The sequence below is a fragment of the Neofelis nebulosa genome, chromosome 10 (assembly GCF_028018385.1).
Source record: "Neofelis nebulosa isolate mNeoNeb1 chromosome 10, mNeoNeb1.pri, whole genome shotgun sequence".
NCBI lineage: Eukaryota > Metazoa > Chordata > Mammalia > Carnivora > Felidae > Neofelis > Neofelis nebulosa.
The window spans coordinates 62,791,152-62,806,026 of NC_080791.1; the positions used below are offsets into that span (position 1 = coordinate 62,791,152).

Here is a 14,875-nt window from a genome sequence, read left to right on the forward strand (position 1 = left end):
AACTACAGCTGAAAACTCAGAACAGGAGTGGCAGGGAGAGCTAGGGACACTTATCTGAATCCCAATTTTGCCAGGCTGTACTACTTGCCTGCATATATTATTACACTTCAGTTATCATGTGGTAGTCTATATGATAATTAAAGAATAAAACACAAAAGGAAGAAACTTATAAGAACAATTTGGGACACAACAGTCCAAAAGTAGTTTTCTAGGCAATTCTCTCCTTCTCTTTAGTTTCTGCAAAGAAATAACATGTTTGAACAAATCAAACATGTCTAAACAAACCATATATCCTCAGTCCTCTATACTGCTTAAATTGTTAGGATTCTCCCAGTAGCATGGCACAAAGGACAAACAGATGAATTCACGTGACTCTGGATGACTTGCTAGGACTCAAGCATATCACCTAGGTGAAGCAAATTGTTCTAAATCCATGTGTCATGTGTCACTAGCTAATTTTTATCCTAATTTTACAGACCACTACAAGAAAGCTGTAGAAATATATGACAAACTATGACATCACACCAAAATGGCACCATCTCCTTTGAGGTTTCAGACTTCCTCCTGAATTGTTTTGTCAGGTCTCACACCTGGCAGCTCTGGTTGTCCCTGCCACTCAGTCTCCTCCTCTTCCTGGCCATGGTGGCCAATAGTGTTCTCCTGATCACCATATGGGTGGAAGCCTCTCTGCATGAGCCCATGTACTATCTACTCAGCATCCTCTCCCTGCTGGACATCATACTCAGTCTCACTGTCATTCCCAAGGTCCTAGCTATCATCTGGTTTGACCTCAAGTCCATCAGTTTCTATGCCTGCTTCCTCCAGATGTTCATCATGAATGGCTTCTTTGCCATGGAGTCCTGTACATTCATGGTCATGGCCTATGACCGTTATGTGGCTATCTGTCACCCACTGAGGTACCCATCCATCATCACTGACCAATTTGTAGTCAAGGCTGCTGTCTTTATTTTGGCCAGAAGTAGTATTGTTACAATGCCTATCCCCATTCTCTCATCCCGACTCCATTATTGTGGGAGAAAGGTCATTGAGAACTGCATCTGCACCAATATGTCTGTCTCCAGGCTCTCCTGTGATGATGTCACCATCAATCGCCTTTACCAGTTTGCAATAAGCTGGACTGTGCTAGGATCTGACCTCATCCTCATCTTTCTCTCCTACACCCTCATACTGCGAGCTGTGCTGAGACTCAAGGCAGAGGGTGCTGTGGCCAAGGCCCTGAGCACATGTGGCTCCCACTTCATCCTTATCCTCTTCTTCAGCACCATCCTTCTGGTCTTTGTGCTCACTCTTGTGGTGAAGAAGAAAGTCTCCCCTGATGTGCCAGTCTTGCTCAACATCCTCCACCATGTTATCTTCTCAGCCCTCAACCCCATTGTGTATGGGGTGCGAACCCAGGAGATCAAGCAAGGAATCCAGAGATTATTAAAGAAAGGGTGCTAATAAGGACAACAGGATCTCTGCATTCCTGAGTTTTGAATCAATAATGGGTGAGGCGGTTGAAATTCACATCCACGAGTTGCAATCTCAAAGTGGGTAAATTGGATAACGTGTCTTCTTTAATAAAACTTAAGTTTCATTGTAATTTCTTTTTTTTCTCACTTCTCCCTTAGAACTATCATTGACCCCTTTTGATTTTCCCCCAAAATATTCTATTTTGACAAAATACTGGGAATCCTTGGGGGACAGGTTCTGAAGTGAGAAATTTATGTTCCTGAGTATACAGCTGTTAATATGTCATGCCTCTGGAGTTGAATATACAACTGTGGACATTTTGGCTTACAGTTGTATAATATGTAATTCATTCTTATTCTTATTTCCACAGAAGGGAGCATATTAAAGACAAAGACATAGGCGTGAAATTTCAGTCCTGAATGATGGATCATTACTGCTGATCCTAATTGGGCCTCCATTTGGGTGGTGATTCAAAATGAGGTTTGTAAGAGGACAGAGTTTTTGGATGGATTTGTCACTTGTGCAACAATTAGCAATGTATTTGATTAGATTTGAGATACTCATAAATTTTCCTCCCTAAAGGGTTTGTGCTTTGGACGTTTATCTTTTGGATCCAGGCTGTCAAAAGTTATGGTATCAAAATACAGTTCCTCTGATGAGTTAAAGATTGCAAGAATTGGGCGCTTGGGTGGCTCAGTCAGTTAAGCATCTGATTCAGTCTCAGGTAGTGATCTCATGGTTCGTGAGTTCCAGTTCCACATCAGGTGAGCTTGAGCCCCGCTTCAGGTGAGCTCTGGTTATCACTCTTTCCCTCTCGCTCTCTCTGCCCCTCACTCACTTGCATACGCTCTCTCTCTCAAATAAAATAAAAACTAAAAAAAAAAGTTTGCAAGTGTCGTTATGTATCGTCCTGTAATAATAATTTAAATATGAAAAATATAATATCTGAACATTGTTTTCATATTAACTGTACAGTTTCTAAGCACTAGATAGAGACTTAAGGTTTGAATTGTAAGTCTTGCACAACTACCAAAAAAAAGGGGTCTTTGGGAACAAATTAGGTGTTCTCGTTGTGTTTCATGGTATATACTCATTGGCTACCCCTGAGAATAGTGAACAATTTGTTTTAGAATATCCTTGCTTTTTAAATTTTTTTTAGAGACAGAGAGAGACAGAGCATGAGCAGGGGAGGGGCAGAGAGAGAGGGAGACACAGAATCCGAAGCAGGCTCCAGGCACCAAGCTGTCAGCACAGAGCCTGATGCAGGGCTTGAACTCACGGAGTGTGAGATCATGACCTGAGCTGAAGTCGGATGCTTAACCGACTGAGCCACCCTGGCACCCCAGAATATCCTTTCTAAATATGAGCTTTTGTGCCTCAATAACAACTTATCAGTGTGTTTCCTTGTTTAGACCATGGAAGGAAAATCTCTTAACAGTCTAAATCAATACTCTCCCCAAACCTGGGTCTTTCAGCCTTAACTGAGCACCTGGATTCATCCTTAGACTACTTAAGCTTTCACTCAGCACAACTCTGTCTGTTTCTTCATCTTCTCCATCTCACAGTGAAGAATAATAAATTGATGTTTCATTCCTCTGCTTCTGGATATCACTATGAGCTACTATGTGAAAAATAAACCTGTACACACATAATTAAGAAATAATAGTTAAGAGAAGCCTGGGTGGCTCAGTTGGTTAAGCATCTGACTCTTGATTTAAGTTCAGGTCATGAACTCACGGTTTGAGGGACTGAGCCTCCCATATGGCTCTGCATTGAGAAGTCTGCTTGGGATTCTCCCTTTCCTTTTCTCTCTCTGTCCCTCCTCTGCTCATATGCTCTCTCTTTCTCGCTCTCTCTCTCTCTCTCTCTCTCATTCTCAACAAATAAATAAATAAATACAATACCATAGAATACTTAGAAGTACATAATCAACATTCTATTTAGGAATAATATGTTTCTCAAAAGTAAAAAAAAAAAGTCAAGATCCAATTAGGTTCATACCATAAATAACCTCTTTCTTTGTCACTTGAAAAAGAACTCCCCAAAATCACATTCTCTTGCACATTTAAACTTTAATGAAATGACATGGTTTAAAATGTGAATAACTGGATAGCAACAGGAAGGTCTTATGAATATGAAGATATAATATACTAAAGTAAATTTATCCTACTATCTCTAAGGAGCTAATGAAAATCTACTAGTTCAAACACTATCATATATTAACATCTTCTCATCAAGGAACTAAAAACTTTCAGGACTAATCTCTACTAGGGTCACATTGTATAACAAACCCAGAGCTCTCCAATTAGCTGTTAGAAAACTTGAACATTGAATGCATGAAAAAGGCTACATCAGGGGATTTAAAGCATATACCACCCAACACTGAGAAAATTTGGCATAAGCCATGTCTTCCAAAGTAGACTAGAAAAATCTTTATATTTAAAACCTATATTTTTGAAAGTTTTGCATTGTTGTGCTTATATGCAATTTATACACATTTATGGCTCACATCAAAGAAGTACTGACAGATCCATTTGATAAGTTGAACAGATTAACGATGGCTTTATCCCACTAAAATAATTGATACTAAAACAGTGCTGTCCAGGACAATGTGGGCCACATACTTAATTTTAAACATTTTAGTAGCCACATTAATCTATAAAAAGAAAATAAACAAACTGTAAAAAGTAAAAATGATCTTACGTATTTTGTTGAAACCAACATATCTAAAACATTATAACTTCAACACATAATAAATATAAAAGAATTTAATAATAACATATTTTATATTCTTTTTAGGTATTCCAGGTCTTTGAAATCCAGTATGTATTTTACATTTATGGCATATTTCAGTCAGGACAACTGAGTTTCAGGTGCTCAACAGCCACATGTGACTAGTAGGTAATATATGGATCAGTTCAACACTAGACATCCAGCTTCAAAAGGCAAATGAAAAATGGGTAGGAGAGCAATTGAACTGAGAAAAAATGTATCCTTCTCGGAAAAGAATTACAACGATATTGTTTCTTCTTGGCTGTGACTTTATTTTTTTTTATGTTTTTCCATATGGAGGAAAGGAAGCCAGTGTTTTAGAGGATGAATAATGATTTCCCTGTCTTAAAATCTTGCATTACATGAGTGCTTATGTCTTAAAGACCAGTGTGAGAAGGGTAAAGTAAGAGAAAGCCCATCTATTGTTTTTACAATACACAGTCCTCAAATCCTGGAGCAACAGATTTGAAATACAACCATATAAGGCCACCTGGGTGGCTCAGTTGGTTAAGCGTCCTCCTCTTGATTCTGGCTCAGGTCATGATCTCACAGTTCCTGGCATCAAGCCCTGCATCAAACACTGTGCTGACAGTGCAGAGCCTGCTTGCGACTTTCTCTCTCCCTTTCCCTCTGCCATTCTCTCTCTTTCTCTCTCTCTCTCTCTCTTTCTAAGAAAGAAAGAAAGAAAGAAAGAAAGAAAGAAAGAAAGAAAGAAAGAAAGAAAGAAAGAAAGAAAGAAAAGAAAGTCATATGTAAACCTTGGAAGTTACAGAAGCTAAGAAAAAAATGTAAATAAAGACTTTACTGATGATAAGACAGGAATATTAGTGCTAGGGGAAGCAACAGATGATAGTGTCAAAGGTTTATCAAAAGTTAGATGTTAATAATCATACTCTGTCATTCCTTAAACTACTCATAACACTATTTACAGGTACATATGTATGAGTATTTTAAATTAGTTATTTTCAACTCTATTATTTTAATAAAGTATATTTTATTTGAAATGCTTAATAGTGAAAATGGTATAATTATTCAGTAAAACATATGAGTAGGAAAAACAGTCTCTTAAAACCTAATACCCGGGCGCCTGGGTGGCGCAGTCGGTTGAGCGTCCGACTTCAGCCAGGTCACGATCTCGCGGTCTGTGAGTTCGAGCCCCGCGTCAGGCTCTGGGCTGATGGCTCGGAGCCTGGAGCCTGTTTCCAATTCTGTGTGTCTCCCTCTCTCTCTGCCCCTTCCCCGTTCATGCTCTGTCTCTCTCTGTCCCAAAAATAAATAAAAAAAAAAAAAAAAAAAAAAAAAACCTAATACCCATATCCACAAAATGTTACAGCTCAGATTTTGTTGTGAGACTTTTCAGTTTACTTACTTATTACCCACAATTAGACCCTTCCTTCAATGTGCAGAGAAAGTGAGACAAATATTTGGGGGCAGACACAGCTGACACCAGAAATTGTGCCAGAAGAACAATGCAGAGCACAACAGAGAAAGGTAATGGCCCTTCAGGCCAACAGTCAATAGTATATTATCTGCAAAATATTCATTGATACCTAACATAGACATCTTTGTTATGGTGCTGGGGTTGCAGTAATGAGCAGGACAGTCAAGGTCCATGTTTATAAGTGCAAACGGTCTGTGCCTGGAGGAAGAAGAAGTCCAAGAAGCAAAGGGAAGTGTCAATATGTAGGAAAGACATAGCCAAAGAGAAGCTAAGGTAGAGATCTAAGTGGCAGTGGCCACTTGGCAAAGTCAGGACCCAAATATGGAATACGATTTGAAGGACTAGGCAGAATATTGCATTAGGAACTTGAGTTTGAGCCAAGGAAGTAACACAATCCTATAAACCGAAGCTATACAAGCACTCTCAACAATAGTTTAATTATGGAAAGAGCCTAAATATCCATCAACTGATGAATGGATAAAGAAATTGTGGTTTAGGGGCGCCTGGGTGGCGCAGTCGGTTGGGCGTCCGACTTCAGCCAGGTCACGATCTCGCGGTCCGTGAGTTCGAGCCCCGCGTCAGGCTCTGGGCTGATGGCTCAGAGCCTGGAGCCTGTTTCCGATTCTGTGTCTCCCTCTCTCTCTGCGCCTCCCCCGTTCATGCTCTGTCTCTCTCTGTCCCAAAAATAAATAAACGTTGAAAAAAAAAATTTTAAAAAAAAAAATAAAAAAAATTAAAAAAAAAAGAAATTGTGGTTTATATACACAATGGAGTACTACATGGCAATGAGAAAGAATGAAATGTGGCCCTTTGTAGCAACGTGGATGGAACTGGAGAGTGTTATGCTAAGTGAAATAAGCCATACAGAGAAAGACAGATACCATATGTTTTCACTCTTATGTGGATCCTGAGAAACTTAACAGAAACCCATGGGGAAGGTGAAGGAAAAAAAAGAGGTTAGAGTGGGAGAGAGCCAAAGCATAAGAGACTTTTAAAAACTGAGAACAAACTGAGGGTTGATGGCAGGTGGGAGGGAGGGGAAGAAGGGTGATGCGTATTGAGGAGGGCACCTTTTGGGATGAGCACTGGGTGTTGTATGGAAACCAATTTGACAATAAATTTCAAAAAAATAAATAAAATTAAAAAAATGGAAAAAAAAAACCCCCAAAGCTATACAGAGGAAACTGGGGCTGAAAAACAGGATTCCCTATCAGAACCAGGCACGATCCAGAGAAAATGTATCATAGTACAGTCTAATAGAAATGATAACTCAATGCTAAGACCTCTACCTTCCAAAATATTATTCAAATAATTATACTATGAACCCAGCATGCATGCTTAGATTAGATGCCACATGGGGGAAAGCTGAGACAAGTCATAGAATATTAGATCTGACTGCACACACTAAAACCTAGGAATAAAGTAGCTATCTAATTCCAGGATGCAGGACACATTGTCCTTTGTCAGTGAGAGCTTTCAAATGTCTTGTAATTACAAAAGTACTTGTTTATATTTTCCTTTTTGTGTAATTTAAATCTTGCTTGAATTTTGTGAGCTCTATTTTGTATATATGAATGTGGGGGTACTTGAAATGTATGATATAGTTAATATTTCAATTCTTAAAACTGGTGCTGCCTGTACACAGACTTTGATAGCAGATTTGACAGTATAGGGGGAAAAAAAAACAAAGAATTTAAAGGTATAGAAATGTAAACTATTTAAACTAAAAAACATAGAGAAATAATGCTGAAAAAAAAAAGTAGAGTGACCTGATGACAGATGAGATAATATTAACCAGTCTAGTATTCATATACTTGGTCATTGAAAGCATAGACAGAGAGGAAGTAGGGGAGAAAAACATAGTGACAATGTATTAGAGTTTATAAACTATGTATAAATAAAATGTGTGGTAAAAATAGAAGAATGATATGGAGGGGTCAAATGGAAATAAACCTTTATAAATTCATATCTTATATATGAAATAGAATAATATTATCTGAAGGCTGACTGATAATAGAAAGATGCATATATTAAACACTAGCACTGAGAACAGTAGAAATTTTCTTTCAAAAGCCCAGATTTTTAAGGCCACGTAGTTTCTGTTGCAGCTATTCTGCCATATAGAGTAAAAGAAGCCATGAATGTGTTCTAATCACATCCACATAGCAAATGTCTGTGGTTGAAGAAGTACCAGACATTGGAGGAGTTAAGCTGGAGTAGTTGAGGGACCCAGGGCTTGCTCATCCCTTGAACACAGCTAGATCAACTTCAAATCTTGAACACCTAGTAAATCAATTTGAGGACTGGGAGAACAGTCTGCATAGTTTGAGAGAGAGAACCAGGCAGGTATGAGGTGTGGACACAGGAATTGGGGGAGAGAAAAGCCATGGTGCCATGGAGGGTAGGGAGCTCTTTTCAAGATGAGGAGAGATGGGAGAGAGGCAGCATCTCATCAGGTTAATGCAAGAAAAGCACTCCCCCAAAACCACTGTCTGGGGGACTGGGAAAACTCCAGAAAGTTCTTGCGAAAAGTAGAGATCAAATTCCTAGGTTGTGGATGTCCTTACCATTCCCTGGAGTCAATTCAGGTGGGTCACAGTGCTTCAGAAGAGGAGGCCTGAGGCCTGCGAGCAGATAGCTGACACCATGGGATGGGGATCCTCTGGGTCGCACGTTCCCCTTCCTGGACTGCATTTGGAAGAGGGTATATTGACTCTACAAGGACGAAAGACCCAGCTGGAGCCTATGAGCAGTCTTAACAGCAGGTGACAAAGGCACAGGCAGATGCTCTGCTTCACCATAAACTCCAGGCACCAGCGCAGCAGTGCGACTGCCTTTCTGGGACAGAAGAGCACCAGGTGCAGCACTGTGAGGTTCACCTTGGGAAGAGGGCAGTGGGTCTGTATCTTGCCAGGTCCTTTAAGATTTGGAGTTATAAAATCCGTACATGCACCAGAGATAAAACATAGGAGAGCTGTCATGCCAGCCATGTCAACAGCCCAGGCACAGATGGGTTGAGGGCAAGGATCTAATGGAGGTTTGAGACACAGGAGGGGAGATTGTTTGCTTGTCTGTGAGGGCTCTCTGATCAGTGGAAGGCATGAGCTCCCCACCCCAGGGAAGAAAGAGCAGGGTGACACCATCTCCCCCCACACCCACCAGTGTGGTTGGACTTCAGTGAGCAGCACAGCACCTCCAGTGGAAGCTGAAGTCACACCAAACCCTGCCCCGATGTGCCCTGCAGGACATCTTTACAAGGGCAGGTCTGACTATGAGCCAGTGCAATGGGCCTCTCAACCACCGGACCAACACAGGCACCCCCGCATGCATGAAGTCTACTGATCATAGAGTTCTCCAAAGTCTCAGCTTCAGTTCTTCAGCTCTGGAGGAAATAGGAGCAAGCTTTTTTTTTTTTTTAATTTATTCTTTTCTTCTCTCTCTCTCTCTCTTTCTCTTTAATCAGGCTTATAGTTTTTCGTTCATTTGTTTGGGGGTTTTTGGTGTCCTTTTATCAGATTTTTGGATTAGTCTTATTTTTTTCTTTCTTTCTTTATTTTTCTTTGGAATCAGGCTTATAGATTTTTGTTTGTTCAGGTTTTTGTTCCTTTTCCATTTTTTTTTGGATCAGGCTTTTTTTTTTCAAATCAGGATTACTTTAACAAACAAATCAAGCCACACCTAGTTAAAGGTCCCAAAACCTCTGCAAGGAGGAACTCTGCAGAGGACTGATTCAGGGGAAAGAGCAAACAAATCACAGTAGCAGAGTATACACAGATAACACCAGAAATACTTTCTGAAGTGCTAGGCCCTGGACACTCTATGACTGCCTCCTAATATACCATTATTCTCAGGAGCCGTAAACATGAACAAGCTTTCATAACATGCAAAAGAGAAACCTAGACAAAATGACAAGATGGAAGAATTCTCCCCAAAATAAAGATCAAGAAGAAACCACAAATAGGGATTGGCTCAAAACAGGTAGAAGCAAAACAGTTCAGAAGCAATCTGAACAAGAATTTACAACAACAGTTGTGAGAATCCTTGCTGGGCTTGAAAAATACATAGAAGACACCAGAGAAGCCCCTGCTGCAGAGATAAAAGACCTAAAAACTAGTCAGGCCAAAATAAAAAATTCTATACATGAGATGCAAAACTGACTGGATGTAATCATAATGATGATTGAAGAAGCAGAGAAATAAATAGGTGATACAGAAGATAAAATTATGGAAAATACTGAAGCTGAAAAGAAGAGGGAAAGAAAACTTTTAGATCACAAATATAGACTTGGGAAACTCAGTGATTCCTTAAAGCACAACAGTACCTGTGCGATAGGAGTTACAAAAGAGCATGAAAAAGAGACCAAAGTTTTATTTGAAAAAAATTAGAGCTGAGAACTTCCCCAATCTGAAGAAAGAAACAGGCATTCAACTCCAAGAGGCACAGAGAACTCCCCTAAAAGTCAACAAAAACATGTCAACACCAAGACACACCATTTTGAAACTTGCAACAGACCAAGATATGCATACCAAAAGCATCAAAGCTTAGAAAGGACCAGAGAACACCATCAGAAACTCCAACTCTGTTACAGGCAACATAATGGCCATAAATTCGTAACTTTCCGTATTCACTCTAAACGTCAATGGACTCAATGCTCCAATCAAAAGACATAGGGTAACAGAATGGTTAAGAAAATAAGATCCATCTATATGCTGTTTACAAGAGACCCACTTTAGACCTAAAGACATCTTCAGATTGAATGTAAGGGGAGGGAGAACCATCTATCATGCTAATCGTCAACAAAAGAAAGCCTGAGTAGCCATACTTATATCAGACAATCTAGACATTAAAAGAAAGACTGTATCAAGAGATGCAGAAGGGCATTATATCATAATCAAGGGGTCTATCCACCAAGAAGACCTAACAGTTGTAAACATTTATGCGCCAAATGTGGAGCACCCAAATATATTAATCAGTTAATCACAAACATAAAGAAACTCATCGATAGTAACACCACAATAGTAAGAGACTTCAACACCCCACTCATAGCAATGGACACATCATCTAATCAAAAAAATCAACAAGCAAATAACGGCTGTGAATGACACACTGGACCAGATGGACTTAGCAGATATATTCAGAACATTTCATCGTAAAGCAGGGGAATACACATTACTCTCCAGTGCACATGGAACGTTCTCCAAAATACACCATATACTGGGACACAAATCAGGCCTCAGCAAGTACAAGAAGATCAAGATCATACCGTGCATATTTTCAGACCACAATGCTATAAACTCGAAATCAACCACAAGAAAAAATTTGGAAAGGTAACAAATACTTGGAGACTGAAGAACATCCTACTAAAGAACAAATGGGCTACCAAGAATTTAAAGAGGAAATTTAAAAGTGTATGCAAGCCAATGGAAATGATAACACCACAACCCAAAACCTCTGGGATACAGCACAGGCGGTCATAAGAGGAAACTATATAGCAATCCAGGCCTTCCTAAAGAAGGAAGAAAGATCTCAGACACAAAACATAACCTGACCTTAAAGAGCTGGAAAAAGAACAGCAAATAAAACCCCAAACCAGCAGAAGACAGGAAATAATAAAAAAGAGAGCAGAAATTGATGCTATTGAAACCAAACCAAAACAAAACAAAACAAAAGAAAATAGTAGAACACATCAATGAAACCAGAAGCTGGTTCTTTGAATGAATTAACAAAGTTGATAAACCACTAGCCACTTTGATCAAAAAGAAAAAGGAAAGGACCCAAATAAATAAAATCAAGAATGAAAGAGGAAAGATGACAACCAATACACCAGAAATATAAACAATAATAACAGCAATTATATGAGCACCAATATGAGAAATTATATGCCAATAAAATGGCAATCTGATAGAAATGGACAAATTCCTAGAAACATATACACTACCAAACTTAAAACAGAAAGAAATAGAAAATTTTAACAGATCCATAACCAGTAAGGAAATCGAAGCAGTAATCACAAATCCAAAAAACCAGAGTCCAGGGCCAGATGGCTATCCATGGGAATTCTATGAAACATTTAATGAAGAGTTAACACCTATTCTCTTGAAGCTGTTCCCAAAAAATAGAAATGGAACGAAAACTTCCAAACCCATTCTATGAAGCCAGCATTAACTAGATTCCAAAACCAGAGTCCCCACTAATAAGAACTATAGACCAATTTCCTTGATGAACATGGAGGCAAAAATCCTCAACAAGATATTAACCAACCAGCTCCAACAACATTAAAAAATTATTTACCATGACCAAGTAGGATTTATACCTGGGATGCAGGACTGGTTCAATATCCGCAAAACAATTAACGTGATTCATCACATCAATAAAAGAAAGGACAAGAACCATATAATCTTCTCAATAGATGCAGAGAAAGCATTTGACAAAATACAGCATCCTTTCTTGATAAAAACCCTCAAGAAAGTAGGGACAGAGGGATCATATGTGAAGATCATAAAAGCCATATATGACCGACCCAATGCTAATAACATCCTCAATGGGGAAAAACTGAGAGCTTTCCCCCTAAGGTCAGGAACAAGACAGGGATATCCACTCTTGCCAATGTTATTCAATATAGCATTGGAAGTCTTAGCCTCAACAATCAGAAAACACAAAGAAATAAAAGGCATCCAAATTGGCCATGAGGAAGTCAAACTTTCACTCTCCGCAGATGACATGATACTCTATATGGAAAACCCTAATGATTCCAAAAAAAAAAAAAAACTGCTAGAACTGAATCATGAATTCAGCAAAGTTGCAGGATATAAAATCAATGCAGAGAAATCGGTTGCATTCCTATACACCAACAATGAAGTGACAGAGAAATCAAGGAATTGATCCCAGTTCCAATTGCACCAACACCCATAAAATACCTAGGAATAAAATCTAACCAAGGACGTGAAAAATCTATACACTGAAAACTATAGAAAGCTTATGAAAGAGATTGGATAAGACACAAAAAATGGAAAAAGATTCATGCTCCTGGATAGGAAGAATAAATATTGTGAAAATGTCGATACTACCCAAAGCAATTTTCATAATCAATGCAATCCCTATCAAAATAACACCACCATTCTTCACAGAGCCAGAACAAATAATCCTAAAATTTGTATGGAACCAGAAAAGACCCCGAATAGCCAAAGCAATCTTGAAAAAGAAAACCAAAGCAGGTGGCATCACAATCCAGGACTTCAAACTACTACAAAGAGGTAATCATCCAGAGAGTATGGTACTGGCACAAGAACAGACACTCAGATCAATGGAACAGAATAGAGAACCCAGAAATGGACCCACAAATGTATGGCCAACTAATCTTTCACAAAGCAGAAAAGAATATCCAATGGAATAAAGACTGTCTCTTCAGCAACTGGTGCTGAGAAAACTGGACAGCGACATGCAGAAGAATGAACCTGAACCACTTTCTTACACCAAACACAAAAATAAACTCAAAATGGATGAAAGACCTCAATGTAAGACAGGAAGCCATCAAAACCCTTGAAGAGGGTTTTGACTTGGCCGCAGCACCTTCTTACTCAACACGTCTCTGGAGGCAAGGGAAACATAGTCAAAATGAACTACTGGGACCTCATTAAAATAAAAAGCTTCTACACAGCGAAAGAAACAATCAGCAAAACTAAAAGGCAACTGACAGAATAGGAGAAGATATTTGCAAATGACATATCACATAAAGGGTTAGTATCCAAAATCTATAAAGAACTTATCAAACTCAATACCCAAAAAACAAATCATCCTGTGAAGAAATGGGCAAAAGACATGAATAGACACTTCTCCAAGGAAGACATCCAGATGGCCAACAGACACATGAAAAAATGCTCCACATCACTCATCATCAGGGAAATACAAACCAAAACCACAATGAGATACCACCTCACACCTGTCAGAATGGCGAACATTAACAACTCAGGCAACAACAGATGTTGGCGAGGATGCAGAGAAAGAGGGTCTCTTTTGCATTGTTGGTGGGAATGCAAGTTGGTGCAGCCACTCTGGAAAACAGTATGGAGGTTCCTCAAAAAACTAAAAATAGAAATACCCTACGACCCAGCAATTGCACTACTAGGCATTTATCCACAGGATACAGGTGTGCTGTTTTGAAGGGACACATGCACCCCCATGTTTACAGCAGCACTATCAACAATAGCCAAAGTATGGAAAGAGCCCAAATGTCCACCGATGGATGAATGGATAAAGAAGATGTGGTATATATATACAATGGAGTAATCCTTGGCAATCAAAAAGAATGAAATCTTGCCATTTGCAACTACATGGTTGGAAATGGAGGGTATTATGCTAAGTGAAATTAGTCAGTCAGAGAAAGACAAATATCATATGACTTCACTCATATGAGGACTTTAAGAGACAAAACAGATGAACATAAGGGAAGGGAAACAAAAATAATATAAAAACAGGGAGGGGGACAAAGCATAAGAGACTCATAAAAATGGAGAACAAACAGAGTTACTAGAGGAGGTGTGGGAGGCGGGATGTGCTAAATGGGTAATGGGCACTAAGGAATCTACTCCTGAAATCATTGTTGCACTATATGCTAATTTGGATGTAAATTTTTAAAAAATTAAAAGAAAAATTAATAATGCTCACAACTAAAAACAAAATAGAATTAATTATTGATCATTTGGGTGTAGATCATTTACATAAAAAAAGAAAAGTACATAATTGTAATTAAACCGAAATCAAAAAGAATGAAGTGGACTTACAAGAGTAACAGGGATAGTTGTTCATGATTTACTGTCGAGTGAAAACAAAGAACATCAGATTTATGATCCACTATATTTATAAAATTCAATCCATTCATCTTTCCATAGGTGGACATATAAGCATATTTAAGTATTCCTAAGATTAATTAGAAAGACATATTTTAAACACGCTGGAGCTTTCACTTTTCTAAAGAGAAAAGAAATAGTTAAGTTGAGGTATTCAGGGACAGGGAAATAAAAATAGAGTAAAAGAAGACCTTTAAAGAAACTGATGCTGACAGCACAGCCCAGGGAACACGGTCAATGCTATTGTACTTGTGTTATATGGTGATGGCTGGTAGCTATACCTGTGGTGAGTGCAGTATAACTTAACTGTATACACTTGTCGAATCACCATGTTGTACACCTG

General features: G+C 38.9%; 1 protein-coding gene across 1 annotated transcript; it reads left to right on the top strand.

Moving 5' to 3' along the window:
* Positions 1-513: 513 nt before the first annotated feature.
* On the top strand, positions 514-1,462 carry LOC131487371 (olfactory receptor 56A3-like). The gene has a single exon (XM_058688020.1). The coding sequence runs from the start codon at positions 514-516 to the stop codon at positions 1,459-1,461; it is 948 nt and encodes a 315-aa protein (XP_058544003.1). The 3' UTR covers position 1,462.
* The last annotated feature ends 13,413 nt before the right edge of the window (positions 1,463-14,875 follow it).